This window comes from Ornithodoros turicata, chromosome 2 (assembly GCF_037126465.1).
Source record: "Ornithodoros turicata isolate Travis chromosome 2, ASM3712646v1, whole genome shotgun sequence".
Taxonomy (NCBI): Eukaryota; Metazoa; Arthropoda; class Arachnida; order Ixodida; family Argasidae; genus Ornithodoros; species Ornithodoros turicata.
The window spans coordinates 40781823-40805109 of NC_088202.1; the positions used below are offsets into that span (position 1 = coordinate 40781823).

At 47.1% G+C, this 23287-nt stretch overlaps 1 protein-coding gene across 1 annotated transcript in view; it reads left to right on the forward strand.

Moving 5' to 3' along the window:
• The window catches only part of LOC135385322 (hemicentin-1-like), a 269101-nt gene extending 249607 nt beyond the window's left edge, over positions 1 to 19494 (forward strand). The window contains exons 2-9 of the mRNA XM_064614575.1: positions 5824 to 5983; positions 6273 to 6412; positions 6815 to 6949; positions 7071 to 7214; positions 8456 to 8640; positions 8708 to 8804; positions 15385 to 15552; positions 15617 to 19494. Coding sequence (XP_064470645.1) covers positions 5824 to 5983; positions 6273 to 6412; positions 6815 to 6949; positions 7071 to 7214; positions 8456 to 8640; positions 8708 to 8804; positions 15385 to 15552; positions 15617 to 15849 — 1262 coding nt within the window. The 3' untranslated portion in view covers positions 15850 to 19494. The remainder of the gene's footprint in view (positions 1 to 5823; positions 5984 to 6272; positions 6413 to 6814; positions 6950 to 7070; positions 7215 to 8455; positions 8641 to 8707; positions 8805 to 15384; positions 15553 to 15616) is intronic.
• Positions 19495 to 23287: the final 3793 nt, after the last annotated feature.

Consider the following 23287-nt stretch of genomic DNA (forward strand, 5'->3'; position numbering starts at 1 on the left):
TCGAATTAAAAAAAAAACAGCCAGAGAAAGCAGCCGCGGACGGCCGACACAATTCTCTCGTGACGTGGTGAATGCTTCGTGCCTTGTTTCCTTGTTTTTTCTTCGCAGCTCGCGCGCCGCTTATGCATGTTTATATATGTTATACATGTAGCTCCTCAAAGCCATCTGACACAATGGCATAATAGATGTTTTAAACTTCGAGTACAGTAAGATAGGCGACAATCGGACTATGACTCTTTTGCGCACAAGGTTCTGCATTGATTTCTGAGCTGTGCTGTAGCAAACAATTTTTAATTCCCTCGGCGTCGTTTAAATTAAATCTTAGTTCGTAATGTGTTGCTGCTCTGCTAAATAATGGACTACTTACCGACTGCCCCGATTGAATATCCTCATGTATTTCAAACAACGCGACGCATGTAAAATGTCGTCAATCTTTGTGCTTTACGAAATTCAGTCAACATTTCCAAAATGACCAGTGGTCTTAGATTTGCATGCGCTTATATTTTAGTTCTCGTCCGTTCTTGAAGGCGTCCATCTTGGATGCGAGAGTGGCAATACCACGCGTTCGCAGATACCAGCGAGAGGGTGATTTCTCACTCTCGCTGTCAATGTTCCATGCTTTCGCTGTGTGGCTGTCTATAGTCTGAGAATAGTTACCGACCATCTAGAGAGAGAACAGTTACAATATCGCTCTCGCCTGTGAAAATCGCGCGCTTGCAAACACAGATCAATGAGTCAACCTGAAATAAAAGCAGCTTAGATGTCCGTTTGTCCATTTCATGAGCGGTGTTTCCCGACGCTGCCAAACAGCTACAAAAAAAAAAAAAAAACAATAACAGCAGATGACATGAAAAGCCTGGCGTTTTTTGTAAGGGCTTTCGTTAGTGGAGCTTCACGGTCTCTCAAGGAACGATTGGCTATTGATTCGTAAAATGTCAGAGGTGGTGGCCCCTCCCTGCTGGCTTTAATGATTTCGTAAGATCACGGAACAATTTCTTCCATCGATTGGCTAGAGGATGCTCTGTGCCGAGCGTGGCCTTGAACAGAAAAGTCATATGGCGTTTGGTGCCGGCGGATGGTTCGTGTAGCGTAATGCGCTTGTTCATTTTCTGACGATTAGGACATTTTCTCCTTGTCCCGCATGTTGATGGGGCACTTCACGATGAATGCTCGTGCAAAGAACAATGAAGAAATAATTGAATAGTTTCTTAAAGTAAGTATATTACCCCAACAAGACAAGGTGGTCCTGTGGATATCTTATGTGTATCCGAAACCGGATATTTGTATATCCTGTAGGTAATGCGTTTGTTCCGCATGTGCGCTCAGAAGTCCAAGTGAGAGAAACCAGGAATCCGCAGGGGCTTCGGACGGACATCTTCAGGGACGATGAACGGACGATGGAGGGACATTGCTATTCTAGTTGTTTTGAGCGTTTATGTGGAAGTTTATTTGTTGATGTGACTACCGCAAGTGCACGCAAGGACATTACATTGCAGCAATAATGTTGGAAATAAATTGCAGCAATAGTACAGGAGAGGGGGAAAATATTTCTTAAATTGCAAATTATTTACACAAGTACAAGGTGAAAGCAAAATTTACAATATTGTGTATTTCATGTGTGCGGTGAATTCGCGAACTTGCCCATCACAAAGCAGGTAAGCTTGTAATGGTGTACACCACTTGCAACAGTCACAGCAACATGAGAACATTTCACAGTAATGTAGATGTATGTCATAACGTATGGCATGAGATGTCATTGCCGTGGCAGAGTTCAAGAATGATTTCCGTCGTCTTGGAGTACATTATTTGCACGACGTTTCCAATCGACGAACCAGTCGTCAAAAATTATATGTGCGAGAAAACTGCGCACAGAGCGCAGGAGATGAACATACTGAGCAGGACTTTATCTACATATGCAATAGTTTTACATCGCGACGAATTCAGCGACATGGTGCTTGTTCCTCGTACAGAACACACCGTTTGTGTCTTCGCGCCATGTGTTCATTCGCTGCCCGTGGGACCTGCGGAACTGACAACGTGCAGTCAATGTTACATTGATCTTACCTTATGTTGAAATCACAACCCAAGCAACAATACCTACAGCAGAAAAATCAAATTTACAGTGCGAGTCACTTACCTGACACACTCGGAACACGGCACAGCCGGAGCCCCGACGTAGATCCGATGTTTTGCTGACAGCATATTTCATTCGGCCCTGCCGAAACCTAAATGGTACTGAGAGTGTACCATATGGGGGGAACTTACTGTCGCTGAACTTACTTGACCGGTGGTATAAGCTGCAGGAATTGGAAGATCTACAGACACTTCTGTGAGAGCCCATTGTGGACAATAATTGAATTTGACTTATGGAATGCTGTTAGGACAGATAAGGAAAAAAAATCGCTGTGTTTGTTTGACAAAACTTGCTTGCGATGAACCATGGCGGTGCGTGGCGCGCGCGAACTACAGCGTACTGTATTTGGAATTCCCAGTGATATCCATGTTGGACATTATACGGATATTGTATCTTCATCCGCGCTGCATATCCGAGGGACATTCATCAGACATACGAATCTGATCACAGACGTTGGGACATTATGATTGTACATCCACAGGATATTCGGTATTGTTGGAGTATTGCCTGGTATAGCAGGGCATGCAAGGGACGAAAACGTTTCTTTTGTTCTTTTTTTGATATCGTGAAGTGGAAAGGTTAGCCGATTAAAGCGGTAGGCGTGAGTTTAATGCTATAATGAATGAAACCTTGGAATGAACGTGAACTTCTTCCTCCTCTCCCTCTTCGTAATAATACAATTTCAATTCAGTTTCTTCTCGCGGAATGGAAGATGTCCTTACCTTGATACCAATACAAAAGGAACAGGATTCATCTGTTGCGTCCTTCGTGGTTTATGGGAGAAAGAAAATGCGATTTGCGCTTTGACTTCAGTGCCTCTTAACCGTGACGGTTAGTAATCAATAACAACAACTTTATTTTGCCTTTCGAGAGTGGGGAGCTTCATCGCCACTGGCGATACTCTACCCCATTGCTGGTGGGAAAGTGGGGAATAAAATAACGTGTCCCTTCACAATAACGAGCGAAGTCCGGTGGTGTCCAGAAATGTCTGAAGAGCTTTGAGCGCAGAGCGTTGCTCTGCTGGATAAGGCCAGGGACCAAGCAATTTCGATAGGGAGAAGGGGCGAGAGTCCAGCTGACGAAGAGACTCGGAGAGTGTGTTTCGGAAAGGTTGGTAGTGGGAGCAATGAAGAAGAATATGCTCCAGATCCTCAAGAAGTTAGTAATCAAGTCGAGCAAGTAGGGGGCGAAATTTACTTTTCCCCTGTTTTTTATATAAATTTAGGGCTACCAGACGTGGCATGCTCATTCCGTTAGGGCTGTATATAATGATTCTCCCCACCAACCAGAATATATATATATATATATAAAATAAAGAGTACTTGCAATGCGACATGTTCTTTTTTTTTTTTACGGTTAACTAGGTAACGTAGAAGCGGGCTCGAATAATGTCATAAACAAAGCGTGGTTCTCCGTGCGTTAGGGCCTATAGAAATGCGCTATTAGAAAACGCGATATGTGAAAGATCCCTTTCCGAATAATTATACATCAGCGCAGTTAGGAAAAAAAAAAAAGCCAGAAGCATGAATACCCAACCGTCAGTGCATGGAGGTGAGTTGGGCATCTAGACAAGCTTTCATCAAGGAGCATTACAGGGGTGGGGCAAACGAAGCAGGTTGCGTACACTCCCTTCGCCCAGGCCTTCCATTACCGGCTTTGCATAGGCGCTGTTCAAAATTGTTCGAACCACGGCGTACTTTATTCGTACACTGCATTACTCCACTGGGACTAGCGAATAAGCTAGGGCTGCATAAAAGGAATTCCATGTGAGACTGGAGATGTGACGGGTACAGGTATACTGAGAGGGCTTTTAGTATACTGTACAGATTGTAGAAATTACAACTGTTGTTACTTTAGGACATTCTAAGATCAACTGCGAAGTCCCAGTCCCATGGAACGAATGCAGTAATACATTTCCTCACGTAACCTAATTGTTGCTATGTGGTTTTCGTGGCATTACCGTGCTGGTTTGTAGCGGCATGTCATCGTCATCTAGTTGGTGTTCTGTGGTAGTGCAGGCGCCGAAAATGTATCGGTGTTGAAGAAAAGCTGTCGTTATGACGCTTCCTATATTAAATCAGTAACGTTCCTCTCTTGGGTTGTTGCGTCCATCCCCTTCGCATCCTGTGGACCGTTGATGTTTTGTTAAAACTTAGTATGTGTCGCTCTGATGGCAAATGAGTATCGGGCTGATGTCTAGCAATCACTGGGCTGCTTTCTTTACGTTCTAAAGAGTGCTGCGGGACTTGGCATTTGCGCAAAAGGCAATCTTATGACGTCGGACGTTACTTGCAACCAGTAGAGCCGTCCCTCAACTTGTCGTTATCCCAAAACGCGCGTGAATGTTCAATGTTCGACAATGTTGAATGTCGCTATGTGAATGTTCAAGGTCGGGGACCCTGGAGTTTCCATCTTGTCCTCTTGCATCCGTTAAGGATGAACGATTTCGTTTGACCTGTTTTTCATTGGCCTACGCTGCTGTAATTTACTCGTTGAGGACCTCATATTTTCACGGGGAGAATTTTTTTAGGGACCGTTGAGTAAAACTCTATCACATTTGTCGTTACATACCAACATGCACCGTTGGTCTTTGTGATGGCATACACAGGGTATACACTCATTGTATGCTTCTCCGCGTACTTTTCATACTAGTGCATTTCCGGCATTGATGTTTTTGGGTAGCGTCAACTCAAACTGCACCCACAGACGTCCGCGGAAAGAAGTACGCTCTGTGTCGGCGGACACGCACCAATTGATAGATAGGAATGCATGGCGCATTTGAAGCAGCTTGCTAACTACACTTCCATTTTGTTCGAAGAATGACGAAATTATTGAGCGATTTTATTGAAGTAATTTGAACCCCGCAGGTTTTGCGCCCTCTGCTTTCCCATTCTTATGGTGAGCTCATCATACCTCATTCTGTTGGCGTCGTCTGCTTCTTCTGCCATTGCTGGTACCACGCGTGGTTGTAGTGACCAGAAAGTGATAGCCGCCTCTGTCTCAATCTCGCAAGAGAAACTTTAATTCAAGCAGGTACACATAGACGCTTGGACAACGTAGTAGAGTCCACGGATGCGCCCAACCGGGCATTGTTTGACAACGATTCGTCACAAACACTCACAGGACAATGCGTGAGAGCGAAAGTGGTTCCAGCGTTGTCGCGTCTGTTGCCAGTAGATGCCGCACTTAGTCGCGTCATTGTTGATAGACGAGGAAGTCCGTAGGGCCCGCTTGGGCGGTGTAACCTTCGAAATTTAATTGCTGAAAAGTACTCACTGTGTAACAAAACATCAGAAGCCTCAGAGTTATCAACCCTCCAACATTCTCTGTAGGTTTATGATTGACTTTTTAGTCCCTTTAAATAGAATATTATTATATTCTCTACAGCGAACGTTTCAAGCAGGTCCCACCCGGGACACTAATAACCGGTGATGACCGATAGCTCTGCATCCCGTAACGGCCGTTACGGTATAATGAGTGCAGCAATATGGCAATTTCAGTGAATAATTACGTGCGTATTACATGCATCTTCAATGCAAATTTGTCCCCCTGCTGGTGCGTGTGCAGTATGCAGTGTGTGCATGATCTAACCGGACACATATGACAAACTGTTTACTATTTTTGTTTACTGTTTTTTACTGTCTATTTACTGTTTACTACAAACACCTACTATTTACTTGTCTTTCTAGAGAGCCATGGGGACATGTACATCCAGCCCGCAAAGTCGCACTACCATTACTTCACCCACCACAACTTCTTCGTCACATGCTATCCTGGCGCAGGAAGCCACAACCCACAGCTGGTTTGGAGAGGCCCAGATGGCCGAGATATCAGGAGCACTCATGGCAGGCAAGTGCTTGATTTTCGACAAATGCTATCTAATGTGATTACTAAAGGACAACTTAAGGTAGTCCTTTGGAAAGGGACTTCCCTGGGGACACCACTCTACTACCCAGGACACGGTCGTACTGGAGCTTCCGTTAGACGCGCACCTTTTTTATATGATGAAGTTCAGTCGCATTTTAAAACGCATTTTCATGTTTGACGTGAGTGTGGGTAACTCGGGGTACCGATGAGTTCCTGAGACCTTTTATGTGCAACATAGCTGGAATTGTTCTCTCCCGCCTTCAACTTTCAGGATCCACATTGTGCCGCCATCGGAAAGCGATCCCGGGCTGAAGTTGGTTGTCGAGAACGTGCTCGAGCAAGATAAGGGGCGCTACACATGCGCATCCCTTAGTGACGGCAACGATGTGTTTTTCAACCTCACTGTTTACAGTAAGTACCGAGGTCCCGTCTATTTTCCTTCACGAAAACCTAGACTACGGCGACAATTGACTGAGGATTGCGTCCCCGTCGGGCCCTAAAATATGTTTTAGGAACATCCAGGCAGTGTGCATATCAACTTTCCCATCAATGTATTAACATTTACCCCGAGCAAGTCGTTTCATGTGTGTATTTTTTTTTACCAACTTCTGTAAACCTGCAAGTTCAGTTTAACGCCTCCCTCCCTTGAGTTAACTCGAAACGTCGATATACGAACCCCTCGATTCATGAACGACTTTCCGAGTAGCTTTGGCCGTTCATGCATCTAGAATTGGCCGAACTAGGCAACTTGAAAATTAACTCATCATAGCTATCATCTTTCTCAAGTCTGACTTCGGATCCCCTTCTTTGCAGGAGCGATCACTTTCGAGGGAACAGAAGAGATACAGTCGGCACCTGAAGGGCAAGATTTCACACTTAAGTGCCAGGTTGATGCTGAAACCAAGCCCGACGTCTCTTGGAACAGGAACGGTGCTCCCATTAAAGACCGTGAGTGTAGCAACTTTCTGAATGTTTGGGCTGTATTACGCTGAGAGCATATTTCTGGATCAGTGCGCCAACCTGTGGATGATCTCCTGATGGAACGTTTTTCTCGTTTCGCAAAAACTAGCCAAGAAATACAAGATGACGGAAGAAGGGCTGTTCATCAAAAACCTCACACGACAAGACGCGGGCAACTACACGTGCTTGGCCTTCGTGGCCGCTACGCACTTAACTGGCTATAATCAAAAGACATTGAAGCTCAACGTTCTCTGTGAGTTACTCCCTGCTGCTATTCCTCTAGAATTCCAAATATTTTGTACTAGCTAGCGCCGTCGTCTTAGTAGGCCTGCTCCGTAGCCCACCGGTGCTCTACACAGATATGGCAGTGACGGATCTATCCATTAGATCGTACGAGAAAGCGATTTGTGTTTCGTGACACTTCACTCACGTAGCACGTTTTGGTATTGCAGCAGGGGAACCTTACGGTCTGTGTGAGAAGGATGCATTCAGCCAGTGTTCCCCCCGCTTTCGTAGTTCTGGGAGGGATCTTTCACGTAGAAACTGTTTTGTGCGCGGCATGGAGGAATGACAGCCTTACATAATAGGAAAGGAATGAAAGATAAATGAAACTAGGTCTTAGAGGCTTTTAAACTTCGTTTGGCAGTTGTCTTTTTGCGGACATGCACAGTTTGACGGACATGGGTGCACGTCATGAACTTCGTGTAGAACAGTACCGTCGAGTCCGCACGACGTCGGCCGATGTGCGCATCCTCTCTACGCGCGATGTATCGAATACGATCGTGGCACTAATGTACTGAAGGCACGAAAGTACGTACTAATGGCGTACCCAACTCTGTACCCATTGACGACACGCTGCGGCGTCGAGGTTCGGGAAAGCGGCGGACCGATGGTGCTGCAGAGAAGCTCGTGGAGAGGTACATGCCCGAGATGTGCGACGAAGTTTCAGACGTTGTCGACGCGCTGCAGAAGGTGATGTCTGGGTTTTGTTTGCCGTGACTTACTCGTCGGATTTCAATTATAGTGAGCGGCACACGAATTACTGAGATGTTGGTCTGAGTGCTGAGGTCGGTTTTCCGATCATTGCGATCTGGTGGTGGTAGTGGTAGCAGGTGAGGGCGGGTGGGTGACGAGGCAGGTCCGCTCGCGCACTCTATCACGAAGAGTGGTGGTCGCAGTTATGTCTGAGATTGCGTTGGTTTTATCTGCAATATAGGCGCAAAGGGACCTACAGTATATTTGTGTTTTTCATAAGAACGGCACATGTAAGCCACGCCGTAGGCTTGTTCTGTTGGCTGCAATAGCTATGTCAGATAAGTAGTGAGCCTGCCCCAAAACTATGCAGCACCTATGGGGCCCAACAGGCGGCACCTGGTGGCGTAGCAATATAATTTCTCCGACGGAGTAACCCTGTTTCTTCTGCCGGACTACATTTCATGTTTTTCTTAAGTCTAGCACGGTGGTTTTTGGTTGACGCTCAGTGATGTGTTCTAGACGGCCCCGAATTCAAGCAGCCCGTCCAAGAGGAAGCATACACGACTCCCGGGTCGACGGCAACCATGATTTGCGAAGCTGAGGGTTCACCGGTGCCTATGATCCAGTGGTTTCAGGATGGAGACGGGATCGCGGAGGACGACGAGCACGAGATCATTGGCGATATTGGTTCCAGCACTCTCAAGGTAGGTACAATCTACAGAAAGAAATGTTGCACGATTATTAATGGCTCGTAATTTGTGTTTTGATCAGGTTAAAGTAACTGATAAGAACCAGTTCGGCGAATACACCTGCAGAGTGAGCAATGACCTGGGTGCTTCTGAGCACGTTATAACGCTGAAGGAAGGAGGTGAGCAGTTATTTTATATAAGGTTGACGCACTGTGTCTGGTGCACATATCAATTTCACTGACCTGTGTACTGATCCGTACACCTTTCGGCGTGCTGTGATTCCTCTACAAATTCGAGAAACTTTGCGTTGGTAGACTATCAGCTTTTAAGTCAAAGCATGTCTGTGCAAGTATAGGTGCCTCATCATCCCGGGCTCCAAGCCCTCATGTGCATAGTCTGTTGTGAGGAAAGGTTGTACCACGGCCCTTTTCTTGCTCCAAAGCAAGCAAACAGCCGTGGATCTTGAGTGCCGTGCGCAACATGTTGCATCTTCGAATTGTGAGAGTTTCAGCATGGTACACACTATTGCATTCCAGTGCGTGCGAACGCATGCGGTTGCCGTGGTAACCAACCTGTGCGGCTCACCGCACAACAGAACGCAAGGAGATGCCAAAATAGGCCGCTCTCCAGGTACTGGGGTAGCCAGTTCGACTTCGTTGAAACTCACATCCCCATTTTTTTTTTCTTTATCACATCACATCTCCAGGTAGATGAAGAAGAATGTTTACTGCCCTTCTCTGTTCTCGACATGACTGCGATGGATAGTGCAGAAAGAGAGATGCGTGGTTCATTTGAGAAGCGGCCGTGGCTTTACGACAACTCCCGCAGGGACTATAAAGACGCTCATTGGTCAGGGCTTAGCGGTGCCCGCATATATATGAACAGCCCAACGCATGTCAACGCGTTGCAAGGCGTACACACGCACGCATTGGAATGTAATTGTGTGAACCGGGCTTTCGGTGATCGCGCGCGTGTTCCCCTCAAATCGCGGCGTCTCTCAGTAAAATCACCGGCTTAGATTATTTTTACCGTTACAGCGTACTTTCTCTTGCATGGCCTCCTGTAAGGGACCGCATATCTCCCTCTCCCAGACGTCTCCAACTTCCATAGCGCGAGGATACAGTTTTCATTTTCACATCGCCATGTTTCAGTGCACTCGTTGTATTTCTCTGGTTGTATTCGCGGTAAACTTCAGCCAATTGGACGAGGACAAAGGAGAGGCACAAACTCAGGCTGAACTCACAACTTTACTGTACAGGAAAGATTACGGAAATGACTAGAAGCGTTTACCACGAGTGGATATGTACCAACTACTCGGCATGGCTGTCTAGTTGTATGTTGGAAACCAAGAACAGGGAAAACTGGCAAAGCCGCGAGTGTGGTTCCGAGCTAGCGTGGAAGATAATGCGTGTGAGGATCTTGTACCGCTTCCTGTATCGGTGGTCTCGCGTTCCGAATGAGCGTACGAAATCTGGCTGACATCCAACGCGACAGCGCCTCTATGGAGGGTCTTTTGTGCTCTGCTACGATCCCCAGAAGATAACGAGAATCAACCGCTACAATGGGAAACACACAGGGTGTTTTTGTGTATGTGTTCTTTACAAACTGTGAAAGCAGCATATATGCAAATTTTGCAGGTGGGCTATGCGGCCATGCGGACGTTCTCTCGGAGAGAATACGTAACTACTGTACGACTAATTACCTAAAATTCAGTACGTAACCCCTTAATTAGGGGTTTTCGAGAGTGAGGTAACAGAACGGGAGGCATTATTCAAAATAAATCCTGAAAACGAATACGTACATCGAAGTATCGGTCGCCGAATTTTGCTGCCCAAATGAGCCGTAAACGAAAGCGCGCACATCAGAAGCGACTACGCTTGTTCCACCTCAGAGGACCACGTGCTTGGGAGTGATGGACGTGATTGGAGCAGATGCTGATCTGCTGGCAAAGATAAGCCCATTGGTATAGATTTGGGCAAGTTAGTGAAGATCCATGACACAGAAAACGACGCAGAGATGAGGACAGATGGAAGGACACGAACCAAGCGTCGTTCGTCGATGCCTGGTTTGTGTCCTTCTTATTGTCGTCGTCTCTGTGTCGTTTTCTGTGCCAAGATAAGCCAACAATTTCGTAGATCATGCGCTCCTGAGGGGCGGTGTTTTGCTTTCGATTGATTTGCATAGCAATATTCGGCGATGGCTATTTCAGCGCGTGTGCTCGTTTCAGGATTAAACAAGGATTGTCTCCCATTCCCCTATCTCAACAACAACAACAACATAGATGAATGGATGATGATGATGTGGGATGTTTCCCTGCGTCGAGTGCAGGACCCTACCCCATTCCAAAGAGGTTCATATGAGAGGATGAGGAGGGAAGGAAATCCCTACAGTTCGTGAAGGAGGCCGGTGGCCCTCAGAAAGGAAAGAAAAGCGCCAAGTGCACGGCACTGATGTCTGAGGCACTGATGATGAGGGTTACTCCATGGGCCGAGAACTTTGCAGATGTTGAATGGCCTCTGATCGAGCATTTCAAGTTGACATTTAAAGGCACGTCGCTCGCATACGTACTGGCTGCAGTCTTCTAAAATGTGTCGGATTGCTGCCGGGACACCACAAGTTGTACACAGCGCCGTGTTGCTGTGGCCCAGCCTATACTGGAGTGCAGGGGTGAATGCGACGCTGAGTCGTAAACGACGTACGAGAGAGGTAAAGAGGCGAGGGAAACCGCCTGGCATTTCAAAGAATAGTGTTGGGTCAACAGCATACAGAAGCGACCACCGGGTGATGTCATCTCAGTTTTACACGAAAGCCCCTAATTCTAGAGTAATGTAAGGCAATGAATTTTAGATAATTAGCCATCTAGTACAGTTATACTCTCTTCGAGACAAAACGCAACTGCAAAAACGGCGCCTATGCTGCTTTCGTAGCTTAAATTAAAATTAAAATTAACTAACACTTAAAACTTAAATTACTTAAAAACACCCTTACGCTACACAGTGCAAGCTTTTTCTGTCTGAACCTAACGGAGCCTACGAAGCGTCCTCCCGTATATTGCATCCCGTGCGCTGGGTGATATCTCTATGAACGTTAAAAGGATTATAGGATTAGCCATCGATGAAAAGGATTACAGCGGCGGGAACCGTCTATCTACTGTTACAATGATGTCAGGGGCTTGATTCGTACTGTAAGGAGTCCTGAAGCTCTTTTCTGTAACTCAATATCCTTGTGTATCACTTCCCGGAAGTCCAACACACCGCCGGGGCATTATTCCCGACGGCTTCGTGTAGGCTCCGGGTGAAAAAAAGGAAAAGAAAGACTACTCGAATGCTGCTGCTGCGGGTCTTTTTTTTTTTTCCTTTTTCTTTTTTTTTTGCTGTCAGTTTTACTCGAATTCGGCTTCGTACAGTAGTCGTCTGCTGAGGGCGCCTTCGGGTCTGGGTCTGTGGCGTACTCAACGCACCTTATAGCTCAAAATGATATCCGAATGTCGAATTTATGAGGAGTTGTGGGAAACGTCGTTCCGGCACTACCCCATGGTAGGCAAGTCTGAGCGATGTGTAAGGCACGTAAACAACACAACACGACGGCTCAGAGGCTTTTCGAGCCTTTGTGTTGCATTATTTACGTGTGTTGCCCATCGCTCAGAATTGCCTATCATGGACATGATCCACCAGCTAGCCTGCATCTACGCCATTCTGTCTATTCCGGCAGTACACAGTGGAACAAGAAATTGACGCAGAAAATCCTTCTAGAAGGTAGTGTTTAGGAGACGCCATATTGCAACAGAAAATGGGAAAATATATTGAGTACGGAGCGAGACTGTTCTCGGCGGTTCAGTTGGCGTTTCCACTTACCGGTGCCGCGGTACGGGCTCGAGTCTCGGAGCGGGCGCTAGGAGAGCGGTGGCATGGTACAAGAGGCTTAGACACGTCGTCTACACGTGAGGCGTTAAATATGGGATGTAGTTTCGTGAGATTTCAGTTCATCCCCAAGAAGGATGTGAGAGTGAATGTTACAAAAAAATAAAAATGGAGTAATAAGTAAACAAAGGAGTGAATCTAAAGGAACAGAGCCCACCTGGCGCCGAACGAAACCTACCGTGAGCCCCCTCCAGAAATATTTCCTTTTTGACTGCAGCGCGTTGTACAACAAGTAACATGCGCTATTGCGCATCCTAGCTCACCTAGCTGTAGCGTGCGAGAGAAGTGTTTGATCTGCAGAATCTCTAGAAACCCCTCCCACCCCTTCAAAGAGTGCATAAGTGGATGAGGGGACTCTCTGAGGTCACTCTGTGACGTAGAGAGTTCGCTGCAAATAGCGCTGCGGCGTGCATGTAGCCACAGGGGAGATGTCAACCCGCCATTTTTGTAACTGCCCTCAGGCTGGTTCTTTTCGCAAAACTGTCATCTTGTCCTGGTTACACGTCATAGGCAACGTCATTTTGAGGTCATGTGACTTTATTTGCATGTGGTCCAGCACATTTTAATGTATTCCCGTCGGCATAAAGCCAGGAGTGAACGGAATTTGGCAGCGTAAGCTATTCGGTGCTTCTTCCGCGACATGGTAACCGATTTCTCCTTAGTTTAAGCAGATCGCATCGGCTCATCGGCTTTTCTTTCTGCAGCACATCGTTGATTTTACCCCGCGGGAATCGGTCGTGTTCACTGACTCTACATCCGCGCTGCAAGCAATTGAAAATTCTGGCATCCGCCAGAAGAGAAGGCTGATCCGCACCGTTGATGATGGATGTGTTAATGGCTTACAACCTTGTCTACGAAGCAGGGCACAGGCTGGTTCTCCAATGGGTTCCAGCCCATTGCGGTGTCGAAGGGAACGAACAGGCCGACAGCGCCGCAGGAGCAGCTCTCTCGTCTCGGAGACGGATGCGTATTGCATTGCTGAGAGGAGATAGTCGTTCCGTACTTCGACGCCTCGTGATTCCTCTGGCCTCCTGCCAATGGACCGCTGACATTCTCCCCCTAGCAATGCTGAGCAGAGTTGATCCACCGCTCGCTTTCCGCATGCCTCGACATACGTCTCGTCAAGATGCCGCATTAGTTCATCGAATGCTCCTCGATGTGGCTTTTACAGAGCAGTAGCGTTACCGCTTGAGACAAGTTGACTCTCCCCAATGCAGTCACTGCGGTGCTGTAGCAGATCTAGAGCACATTCTTCTCCATTGCCTACACTACCAACCTTCCCGAACCGTACTCTCCGGATCCCTTAACGAGCTGGACTGTCGCCCCCCCCCCCCCGCATCTCACGAAATTGCTTGGTCCCTGGCCACATCCAGCCCACCAACGCTCTGCCCGCAACGCTCTTTTCACCTTTCTGGATACCACATGACTTCGATCCTTATTGTGAAAGGGCTGCATTACTTTATTCCCCGCATCACCACCAGCAATGGGGTAGGGTATCGCCCCTGGCGATGAACTTCCCCATTTTTCATCTCGCAATAATATTGTTGTTGTTAACGCCGGGTCATCGTCGCATCCTGGGAAGTGGTGAACAGTACGAGGCCTCATGTACAGAACTGCGCGTTTAATACGGGATTATGGGATCAACATAGTATCCGGTGTCGAAAGACGTCCAAAACGACGCACAGAAACAGTGAACGCTTTGTTTACAAACAGTTTGGCCGCCGATCACGGACGCGGCCATCTTTAAGGTCACGTGTACGTTGCCGGTTTGCTGCGACGTGAGACCAGGACCTGTTCAGAATGCATTGCGTTCGCCCAGCACGCTTTTGTCTTTGTAGCAGTACATTGGAGAGCACTCCTGTCCATGTAGCAGAGGAATCTTTAGTGCAAAATGCGATCCCGCGGCTGGAAGTTACGTTGACGCCACGTCAGACGGATTAGTCGCTTGCACGTCTTACGAGGGGCGGGGCACCCGTCTTAAAAGGGTATGTGATAAAACACATGCACGGCGGTCCTCGCGCGACACTTGAAGCCCAGCATATGCCACGCACAATGTGTCACGTGCTCGTCTCTTTGAATTTCCCGCCACTCGTTAGCCCGTTAAACGTGCACGCGATTAAGCCCCCAACATTACGTCATAACAAGAGATCCCTAGAAAAGCGCGAGACGCGCTCCTACCTTCCGTTTCCTCTGTGGGACTGTCGTGGACGCTTTCCTTCTCTCTCCCTCCCTTCTTACTAATTTCTTTATCTCTATGTTTCTAATTTCTCATTTCCTTTAATTTCTGACCCTCTGTACTTTCTCTTTTACTCCCCCTTGTCCCCTTCCCCCTTTCACAAAGGAGTGAAACTTGCCGCCTTGTCTGAGCAGGCAGACCTCACTCCTCTTCCTTAACATCATACCACCACCACCACCAACAACAACAACAAGAGATTGTGCAGGGCCTCCAAGGTCACGCCGCACCGCTCATGGTTGCCCTTTTTTAAGGGCCTTAAATTTCGTTGCGTAGTGACAAGACGCTGTATATGGCGGAGATATAGTGTGTGGGTGCACCTGATAAACTGATCGATGAGTTTGAGCAATGCTTAGTGTCACTTCATTCTTTTTTAAAGAAAGCGAAACGGTGGGCCAGTTTAATCATTGGTCCGACCGTTGTCACCTCACTCATGACCACGGCGAGCCCTTTCGCCACCGCCATATTATTCGCAGATGTGAAACGAGGAAGTATCAACATTTTAGCATGTCACAGCGGAACTCAATCTTTGGAAATTCTCGCTTCGCAAAACATAAATCTGCTTGGACAGGTAATAAATTATCCATTACATTGCAATTCTTGCAGAAGCTCCCAAGGCACCCAAAGTCAGGGTAGTGGATGCCAACCCCAACACGTTGGTTCTGAAGATCGAGCACCCCGGAAAAAGTCCTCTGAAAGTAGTTGGCTTCAAGGTCCAGTACAAGGCAGTTGCTGACACGTGGGATATGGCAACTACACAAGAATACAAGTCTGGTAAAGAAGTAGCGCAATGGTTTTAGCATGCTTTGACTTACTAACGCTTTTCCTCCTCTTTCAGGTAATGGCATCCAATACACGTTGCAAAACCTGAACCACGGCACGAATTACGCCATTCGAGTATCGGCCCGCAACGCTGCCGGGTACGGAGATTTCTCAGAGGATGTCTATTACAGGACCAAGGACCCTCAACATTATACGCAAGCAAACAAAGCAGGGTGCAGCGGGTCCTTCCTTACTCAGTTTGGTGTGGTGGCTCTATCTATAGGGTACCTGGCTCTCCTGAAATTATAGAACATACACATGTCAGCCACTTGCAATGAGAAGGTTAGGTCACAGCTGGAAAAAGAAAAAAGAGATGCCTATTGAAATCATTCAACTTTTACTGTCCCTCTTATGACAACTGTCCATGTTTGTGTTCTCAAATGTGAGGTTTAGTTTTCGTCTTAGGTTTTGACAACGAAACGAAAAACAACCTCTTCTTCACTTGTTCTGTGCTGAAGTTTAATGTCACTTTCGGCTTTTCGGTTGTAATAATATGCACGGGTTTCCATTACTGCAGTCCTGATTAGCAGTAGTAGCGTTGGGAGGCTGAAAACTCAGTTTACTGGCTCATTGAATGATTTAGAATGAATTAGTGCTTTGGAAAACCTTGCTTTCCCTATATATTGATCTGATGAAGAATCTCGCCTCGATTTGTTGAAGTCTCCTGTGCAAAAGGTGTGCGCATGCTCTGGTGAACAAACAAGTTTAGACAAATTGAGTTTTCCTACAGTTTTTCTCTCTTTTTTGGTGACACTTGTAGGAGCCAGTTCCTTTCTGTTAAAATACATTTTGGGAGCACGTTGGAATAAACTGAACCATTGTGCTGAATGTTAATGCATTAACGTCATAGTACATTTTAGAATGTAATACTGTAGGTGTTTAACAGAGAAACTTCTCTGTCGTCTAAGTGTCTACATGTGCAGTGAAGTTTTCAAGTGTTTTCACAAAGTGTATCGCGAGTCTTGCCAATGTCAGACATGTACTGGATCTGCATGTGCTTTCATATCTTACTGCGATCACTGGATTGACGGGCCCGGCTAAGGGGCGACACGGTGAACAGCAAATGTCTCATTTGCCCCAGCTTTTTACCCTCTACGGGTGTGCGAGTCTGATTGTTTCATGAGGCACTTTGGAGCAAACAGGTGCGTCACTTCAGTTAGGCATACTCAAAGAACAAATTCGAAGGTTTGAGCGTACTCAAGGGGTAGCTCTAGTATATCTCATACTGCCATACTGCTCGATGGAAGGCACGCTGTGCGCTAAAATAGTTATTTCAATCAAAACCTATTGAACATTAGAGGAACATTCGTTGACTATACGCACAAGTTTGCCCGATATTTCTCTGTTACACAACATCAACCTCAAATGTTGTATGCGATTCCTGTATGACGCTTTTCGCGAATAAGACGTAGTTGAAATTAACATTGTAGACTGGTACAGAAAACGTTTAGATATTGTTTCGTTCCCTGCTGAGCAAACCTGCACAACGTTAAGCAACGAACATTATATCTGGATCAGGGACGTCGGCGCGCTCAAATGTTGTAGTTCGTTGCTCCTCTTTAAAGACAGGAAACAGGGTGCCTCGTTATGGGAAATGATAACGTGCATTGCCTGCGTTGCATATTTCTCAAGCCGTCCTGAGCACGGGCTAAGGTTTATTGAAGTAAAGCTTCCTGTCACGAGAATTCCTCCAGTTTCCCTTCATCAAGTTACGTCAATGCGATGGTAATTCCTTTCTTTAGGCGCTGAACTGGAGGGAGACGATCGCGAAGTCAAAAACTACTTCGAAATCTGCGGATATATTTGTTTCGCTCGTCTAAACCAGCCGGAGGACGTCGACACGATCGGACATTAGCTAAGGCGATACACAGCTTTGCGCGCTCTTCATGCGCACCGTTTGAAATAACGTTCACGCAAGTCGAGCGTAATGTCGAAACAACCTTGAAAAAGAACTACGCAGATTTGAGTATCGATCTGAAAATTCCTAGGATATATTGATCTTTCGACATTACGGTGTTCCGGCGATTTGTATGTGACTTTAACGTATCCTATACGAACCTAGAAAGTACTACAGTCGTTTTCCCCTTGTCGCCGCGCCATTGGACCAAGCCCGCTACAGAACAGGATCGCTTGCGTGGATCCTGCGATTGCACTGCTTTACGCGTTCCAGACACTCTACTCAGACTAAGGAGAGAAGGCCTCTAGAATTTGGAATGTAGTGGAATCGACGGATCCACGGAAGCAATCCCGTTCTGTGGCGGCCATGCTTGGTCCAGCTGCGCGGCGGCGAAAGGAAAACAATTGCGGCACCTTAAAACTCAAAAATTAAAGTAATAACCCTGTCACGAATTAATGAGGTGGTGTTTTGCGACATCACACTCGAAGACTTTGCAGAGCTAAGAACGAAAGGGAAACTAAGGAACATAAACACACACACTTAAGTGTTTGTGCCCAGTTTTACGCTCGCACGCAGTATTCTAAGTGTCATCATGCCTCGCGTTTGTGTTGCTTTCTACCGGGTTTAATTCGTCTTCTCGAGAGTTAAAGGTCTCGGATGTCTCACAGGTGCACAGGGTTACCATTTTATATAACAAGGCACCCCGTGTTTGGTGCTCCATCAAGGCGCAAGCTGTAGGAAGCGGCGAAGCCATCTCGTGCAATGTTGTCTTATAATAGTGTGCCATCCCATAGAAAGAGTTAACTCTTCGATGGACTTCCAAAGAGCCATGCTGTATTACCGCTAGGCGAGGGCGACTCCAGTAATCGTTCACATAACGTATTTAGCCATTGATGTAAATACATAGGGCGTTATGTTTAACGGCTTTCTATCGAATGTCTATCTAATGGTGCGATACAATCTCTCGCTTGGTGTATTATATGGTGCATGAGTCTCAGAGAATTATATATATATTTATGTAATCTTTGGAGACTATACATTTTTCGAGGCTCCGTCTTTGATAAGAAGTGACTGTTTGCATGACATGTGTTGTTGAATAGTGTACATATATGCTTGCTCGCTGACTGTTACACGTGGCGTCAGTTATTTTACGTGGATAATGAATTTTAAGAGTGCGAGGGAATGATTTTTTACGGGACAGGTCGCCGGCTCGAAGGTTGGTTTCCGTGTGGACAAAGTTGTTGACTGTTTCTGTGAGCATGCTGCAATGTGTACCATCGTTTTTGTATCTTCAGGCTTCCTACTCTACTCGCCATTCCAAACCTCGTGAAACCCGTAGATGTCGCAATATTGTTTTCTCGGTGTCACTGTTGAACAATGCAAAGCGTTCTACGTAGTGTTTTCTGGTTTTTGCTCGTTTGTTCTTCTTTAGTATGAATTAGACATGTAGCCTGTACTTCCACGTCGCTCGGTCCATATGATCAATGGCGTATCCAATGTTTCAACGTGGGGGATGGGCACAACGTGTTGCTGACACTGTTTTATCACCCGCAAATTCATCTTTGAAACAAATTTTCCAGTCTAGCTGGAAATGCTTGTGGTAGTTCGCTGCCCAGCACTTTTTTCTTTCTCTCTCTCTTTTTTTTTTTTTTTTTGCTCTTTAGAATATACGGTAGCGCATTTACAATACAACATTCGTAAAACTATGCACCCATCACTTACACGATATCTGGCTATCTAGAAGACAAATTGTGCACTCGCACACGCGCACAGTACGTTCAAACCGAGCGGAATTTCAGTCAATCCATTGAAGTCGAAGAAGAAACCGTCTGTTGTCACATCCGTTCTGGTTTCCGCAGCGGGAAGCCTGTTCATCCTCCGTCGATACGCCACTGCATATGACACTCAGAGCTGTGTTCCAACTGGTTTCGATATTTTATGAACAGAGTAACGTTTACATGTGTGTAATGTAAATAAAGTATGTTTTGGAAGATACATTCCAATTGCATTTTGCTGCTTTCTGTAACGCTTGTTTCTTTTTTGAATGACGTTAAACTCGTTTTCCAATTCTTGCACCTCCCCAATCTTGCATCTTGCATTCTCGCATCTCCCATTTGTCAACGAAATCCTCTCGACGAGCTCGACACATTCGGCTGTCTTCAGTGATCCAATATCAGGAAGGGAAGGTACCACCGGATACCACAGTCTTCCCTTCTTTAGCTCCTCCATCAGATCCAAATGTGACAGTAGAAATGCGATGATATTTTATATTATGATGATCGCCAGCCGGAGTCCCCGACGATGATAAACCTAGAGGAGTCGTTAATGATCTCTTCCCAATCGTCGTTCCCGGGTCCGGTTGATATTGGACCTGTTACCTGTCCTCGCTGCACTGGAGCCGAGACTGAAGTTCCCGTGATGTACGAGGGATATTTACAACTTATATTTATAGGAGTCAACTACAACACGTGACTGAGGAAAGTCGAGTCGCGACTTTCTGACGACGCTGTCCAGATCCGATTTTTCCTTTTCCGCCTCTGCAACCCCTTAAAAGGGTAACTACTTGGGCCACAACCCTAACTTGGGACCACCAATCGGGCAGCCCTGGTTCAAACTGCATCAGCTACTGGTTGAACTGGTTTAAATTTTGACCAGCAGCAGTTCCTCTGAATTCTCCGCCCTTCACTCCCAATTTACGAGTAACGGTCCCGGCAGTCAACTCGTGCACATCGTTGTTTTAAGCAGCGCAAGACGCGGGAGTCTCTTCCCTGATTTAGTGCCGGGGAGAACAATTGTCCCCTGTGGCCCCCGCTGCAGCTGCATAGCCTCCGTCGTAGCCAGCGAGTGTCGTCTACACTGAGCTGTCTAACGATCTCCACAGTGACCATCTCAATTGGCAAGCCTACGACCCCACAAGATTGCCCGAGGCTTGCGGCGACAGGGCATACCACCACCATTGATGTCTACGGGTATATCTTCTGGGCACATTGCAGCGCCACCTCTTTCGAAGCAAGACCTACTGCATCCCTTACACGCAACGGATAGCGAGTACTCGACTTGTTGCCTAGCTTGCGACCGCTACCACAGAACTGCGAATAGAATGACTACTCTGTTCGCATCTGATGTCCAGAAGCCAGCTCCTCGTCAGTATTGTTGCTGGTGTGGTGGTGGTGGTGCGATGTTATAAGGAAGAGGAGTGAGGTCTGCCTGCTCAGACAAGGCGGCAAGTTTCACTCCTTTGTGAAGGGGGAGGGGGAGAAGGGGGAGTAACAGAGAAAGTATAGAGGATCAGAAATTAAATGAAATGAGAAATTAAAAACATAGATAAAGAAATTAGAAGGGGGGGTAAGAGTCAAGGGAGGAAAAGAGAAGGAAAGCGGTCACGACAGTCCCACAGAGGAAGCGAAAGCTAGGAGCGCGTCTCGCGCTTTTCTACTGATGTGGGTGGGACCCTGCGGGTACAAAATCTCGTCTAGAGAGCCACAGGGAAGTGATAAGGCACTGAAACTCGAGATCAAGGTGTCTCTGGCTGCTTGAGACTCTGCACAGTCCATGATGATGTGCGCCAGGTCACCAAAACAGAAACAGGCCTCACAGCGTGGCGATGACGCGAAGCCCAGTTTATAACGAAAGGCTAGTGTCATGGCAAAGGCTTGCATCGGAGTCTGTGAAGAAGGGTAGATAGCTTTCGGTTGAGATCCTTCACGGGGCATGGTTGGGAGAAGCGCCGCACTTCCGGATAAGCAGTGAGACGGATTTCTCGGACGTACGCAGAGAACTGCTTCCTATTATGTCGTGGGTCCAGAGGTGCAGAGGTATTGTTGCTACTGCCTTAAGAGACTATATCATCAGGCAAACCATAAGCTCCGTCGTATTCGTTCACCGCCCGGAGTGTAAGAAATGGGCAGATTATTCATTCGTGGCTTGTGCCCATGCTGTTAGCAGTCGTCAGTATCAATATACGTCTCGCGGTACAGGTTTCGTGGAGTGACCTCGAACGCTTACTCGATTCACTAGAATCCCCAACGCTCGTGCTGGATGACATATATGCTCATCGTACGGCCTGGGGAAGCCGAAGGGCGGAGGTTGTTGGAAGCAATGGAGAATGCTCACATGTGTCTACTGTACAATCGCCAGCCACCTGATATGCGATCATCAACGTCACTCGATGTATTGGATCTTTCGCGGTGCTCAACGGACATACTTCGCCACTTATCCTGCGCTACGGATGTGGACACCCGATGTAGCGACATTTTCGCGGCACGATAGACTGCCCCTCTCAGCAACTGCTGGACTGATTTCTTTCACGAACTGGAAACTCTTTCGTGAAAGCATCCGAACATCTGTGCACACCAGTATGTCACCAGAGGCCCTTTCGCAAGCAATTAGTTGCGGCGTTCAGGATGCGGTGGTCATGTCTAAAAGGGTAACAGGACACGTCGGTCATTCTCCAGCAATTAGCCACCTTAGGGCATCACGTCGCCGAGCAGGAAGAACGGCTCGTCGGACAGGGTGACTTACTGACATTGTGGCATACCGCCGGATGAAGTAACGATAACTTAAGAACGAAGACCGGAAGCGTTGGCGTATGTTTTGTCAACACCTCTCACCGTTTGACCCGGCCACAAAGATCTGGAAGACAAACCGATATCTGAACGATGTATTGACTATCGTTACGGGAGTAAACGAAAGCACGCCTGCGACGGACTTCTGTGCGGTACTAACGACACCGGCGTCTGCCTCGACGACTCCGGTACACAGCAGTTTTGTCCCGGGTTTGACGACTGAAATTCACCAAGACTGGCCTAGTACACCAGAGGTTATGGACCATGACTTCACTTTAATCGAGCTAAAGACTGCGTTGAAACTTGTGAACGTGTGCTCGTCCACTAGACCTGATAGAAACACCTATGCCAGACTGCGAAACCTTTGATGGGCGCTCACTCCAAGCTCTCATTCATGTGTATAATACGTCTTGGCAGCAGGGATCTCTACCATCTACCTGGAAGCAGGCATTAGCTGTTCCCATCATGAAACCAGGCAAGCCTCCAAATGCCCTATCCTCCTTTCGCCCTGTGGGCCTGACAAGTTGTACGGGAAAACTGATGGAGAGAAGAGAGTTTTAGCAAACCGGACCTGGCAGCTCCCGACCGTTAATAAAGACGGTGAAATCGAACCGATCGTATCCGTAGAGAACGCCAGCACGAACACTTTTAGCAAACCGGAGGGAACCGGAGACACTCTCGCTGCCCAAGGATGCCCAGGGACATCTTTTTAGAGGAAGCAGAAGAAGCTGGCCATTCAGAAGAAGTTCTACTGCTGCGTCCACATTTTCACGATTGAAAGGGTTTTCAAAGACCTGTTCTGCTTTTTTTCTGACCGTGAACGGGTGCTGCTTCACAAATGTGTGCACCTAAAGTGTATTTGCACCTGGCCAGTACGAGGTCAGTCGCTGTGTCGGTAACATGTGCATTGAGGTTCTGCACGCTGAGAGCCTCTATGTTTGTCGTTCTCCTTGGCCCGCTGCACCATATTTTCGGAAACCTCGAGAGTAGTAGGTATTATACGTTTTGTTGTTGTCTAGCGCGCGGTCTCCATCGACGAAGATAGTGCTGTCAGTGCTGTCGCTTTCGTCAAACACTCTCGCCCACCAAAAAGGGGGAGGGGGGTTAACGTTGGTATAACGTTGGGCAGGCGAACGGTCTGCCTTCCTAGGCTGGCGGTACGTTGGTCGGGGGAGAGGGCAGTGGGAGGGAGGGGAATGGGAGGCCCGTTAACTTATTTGCTGGT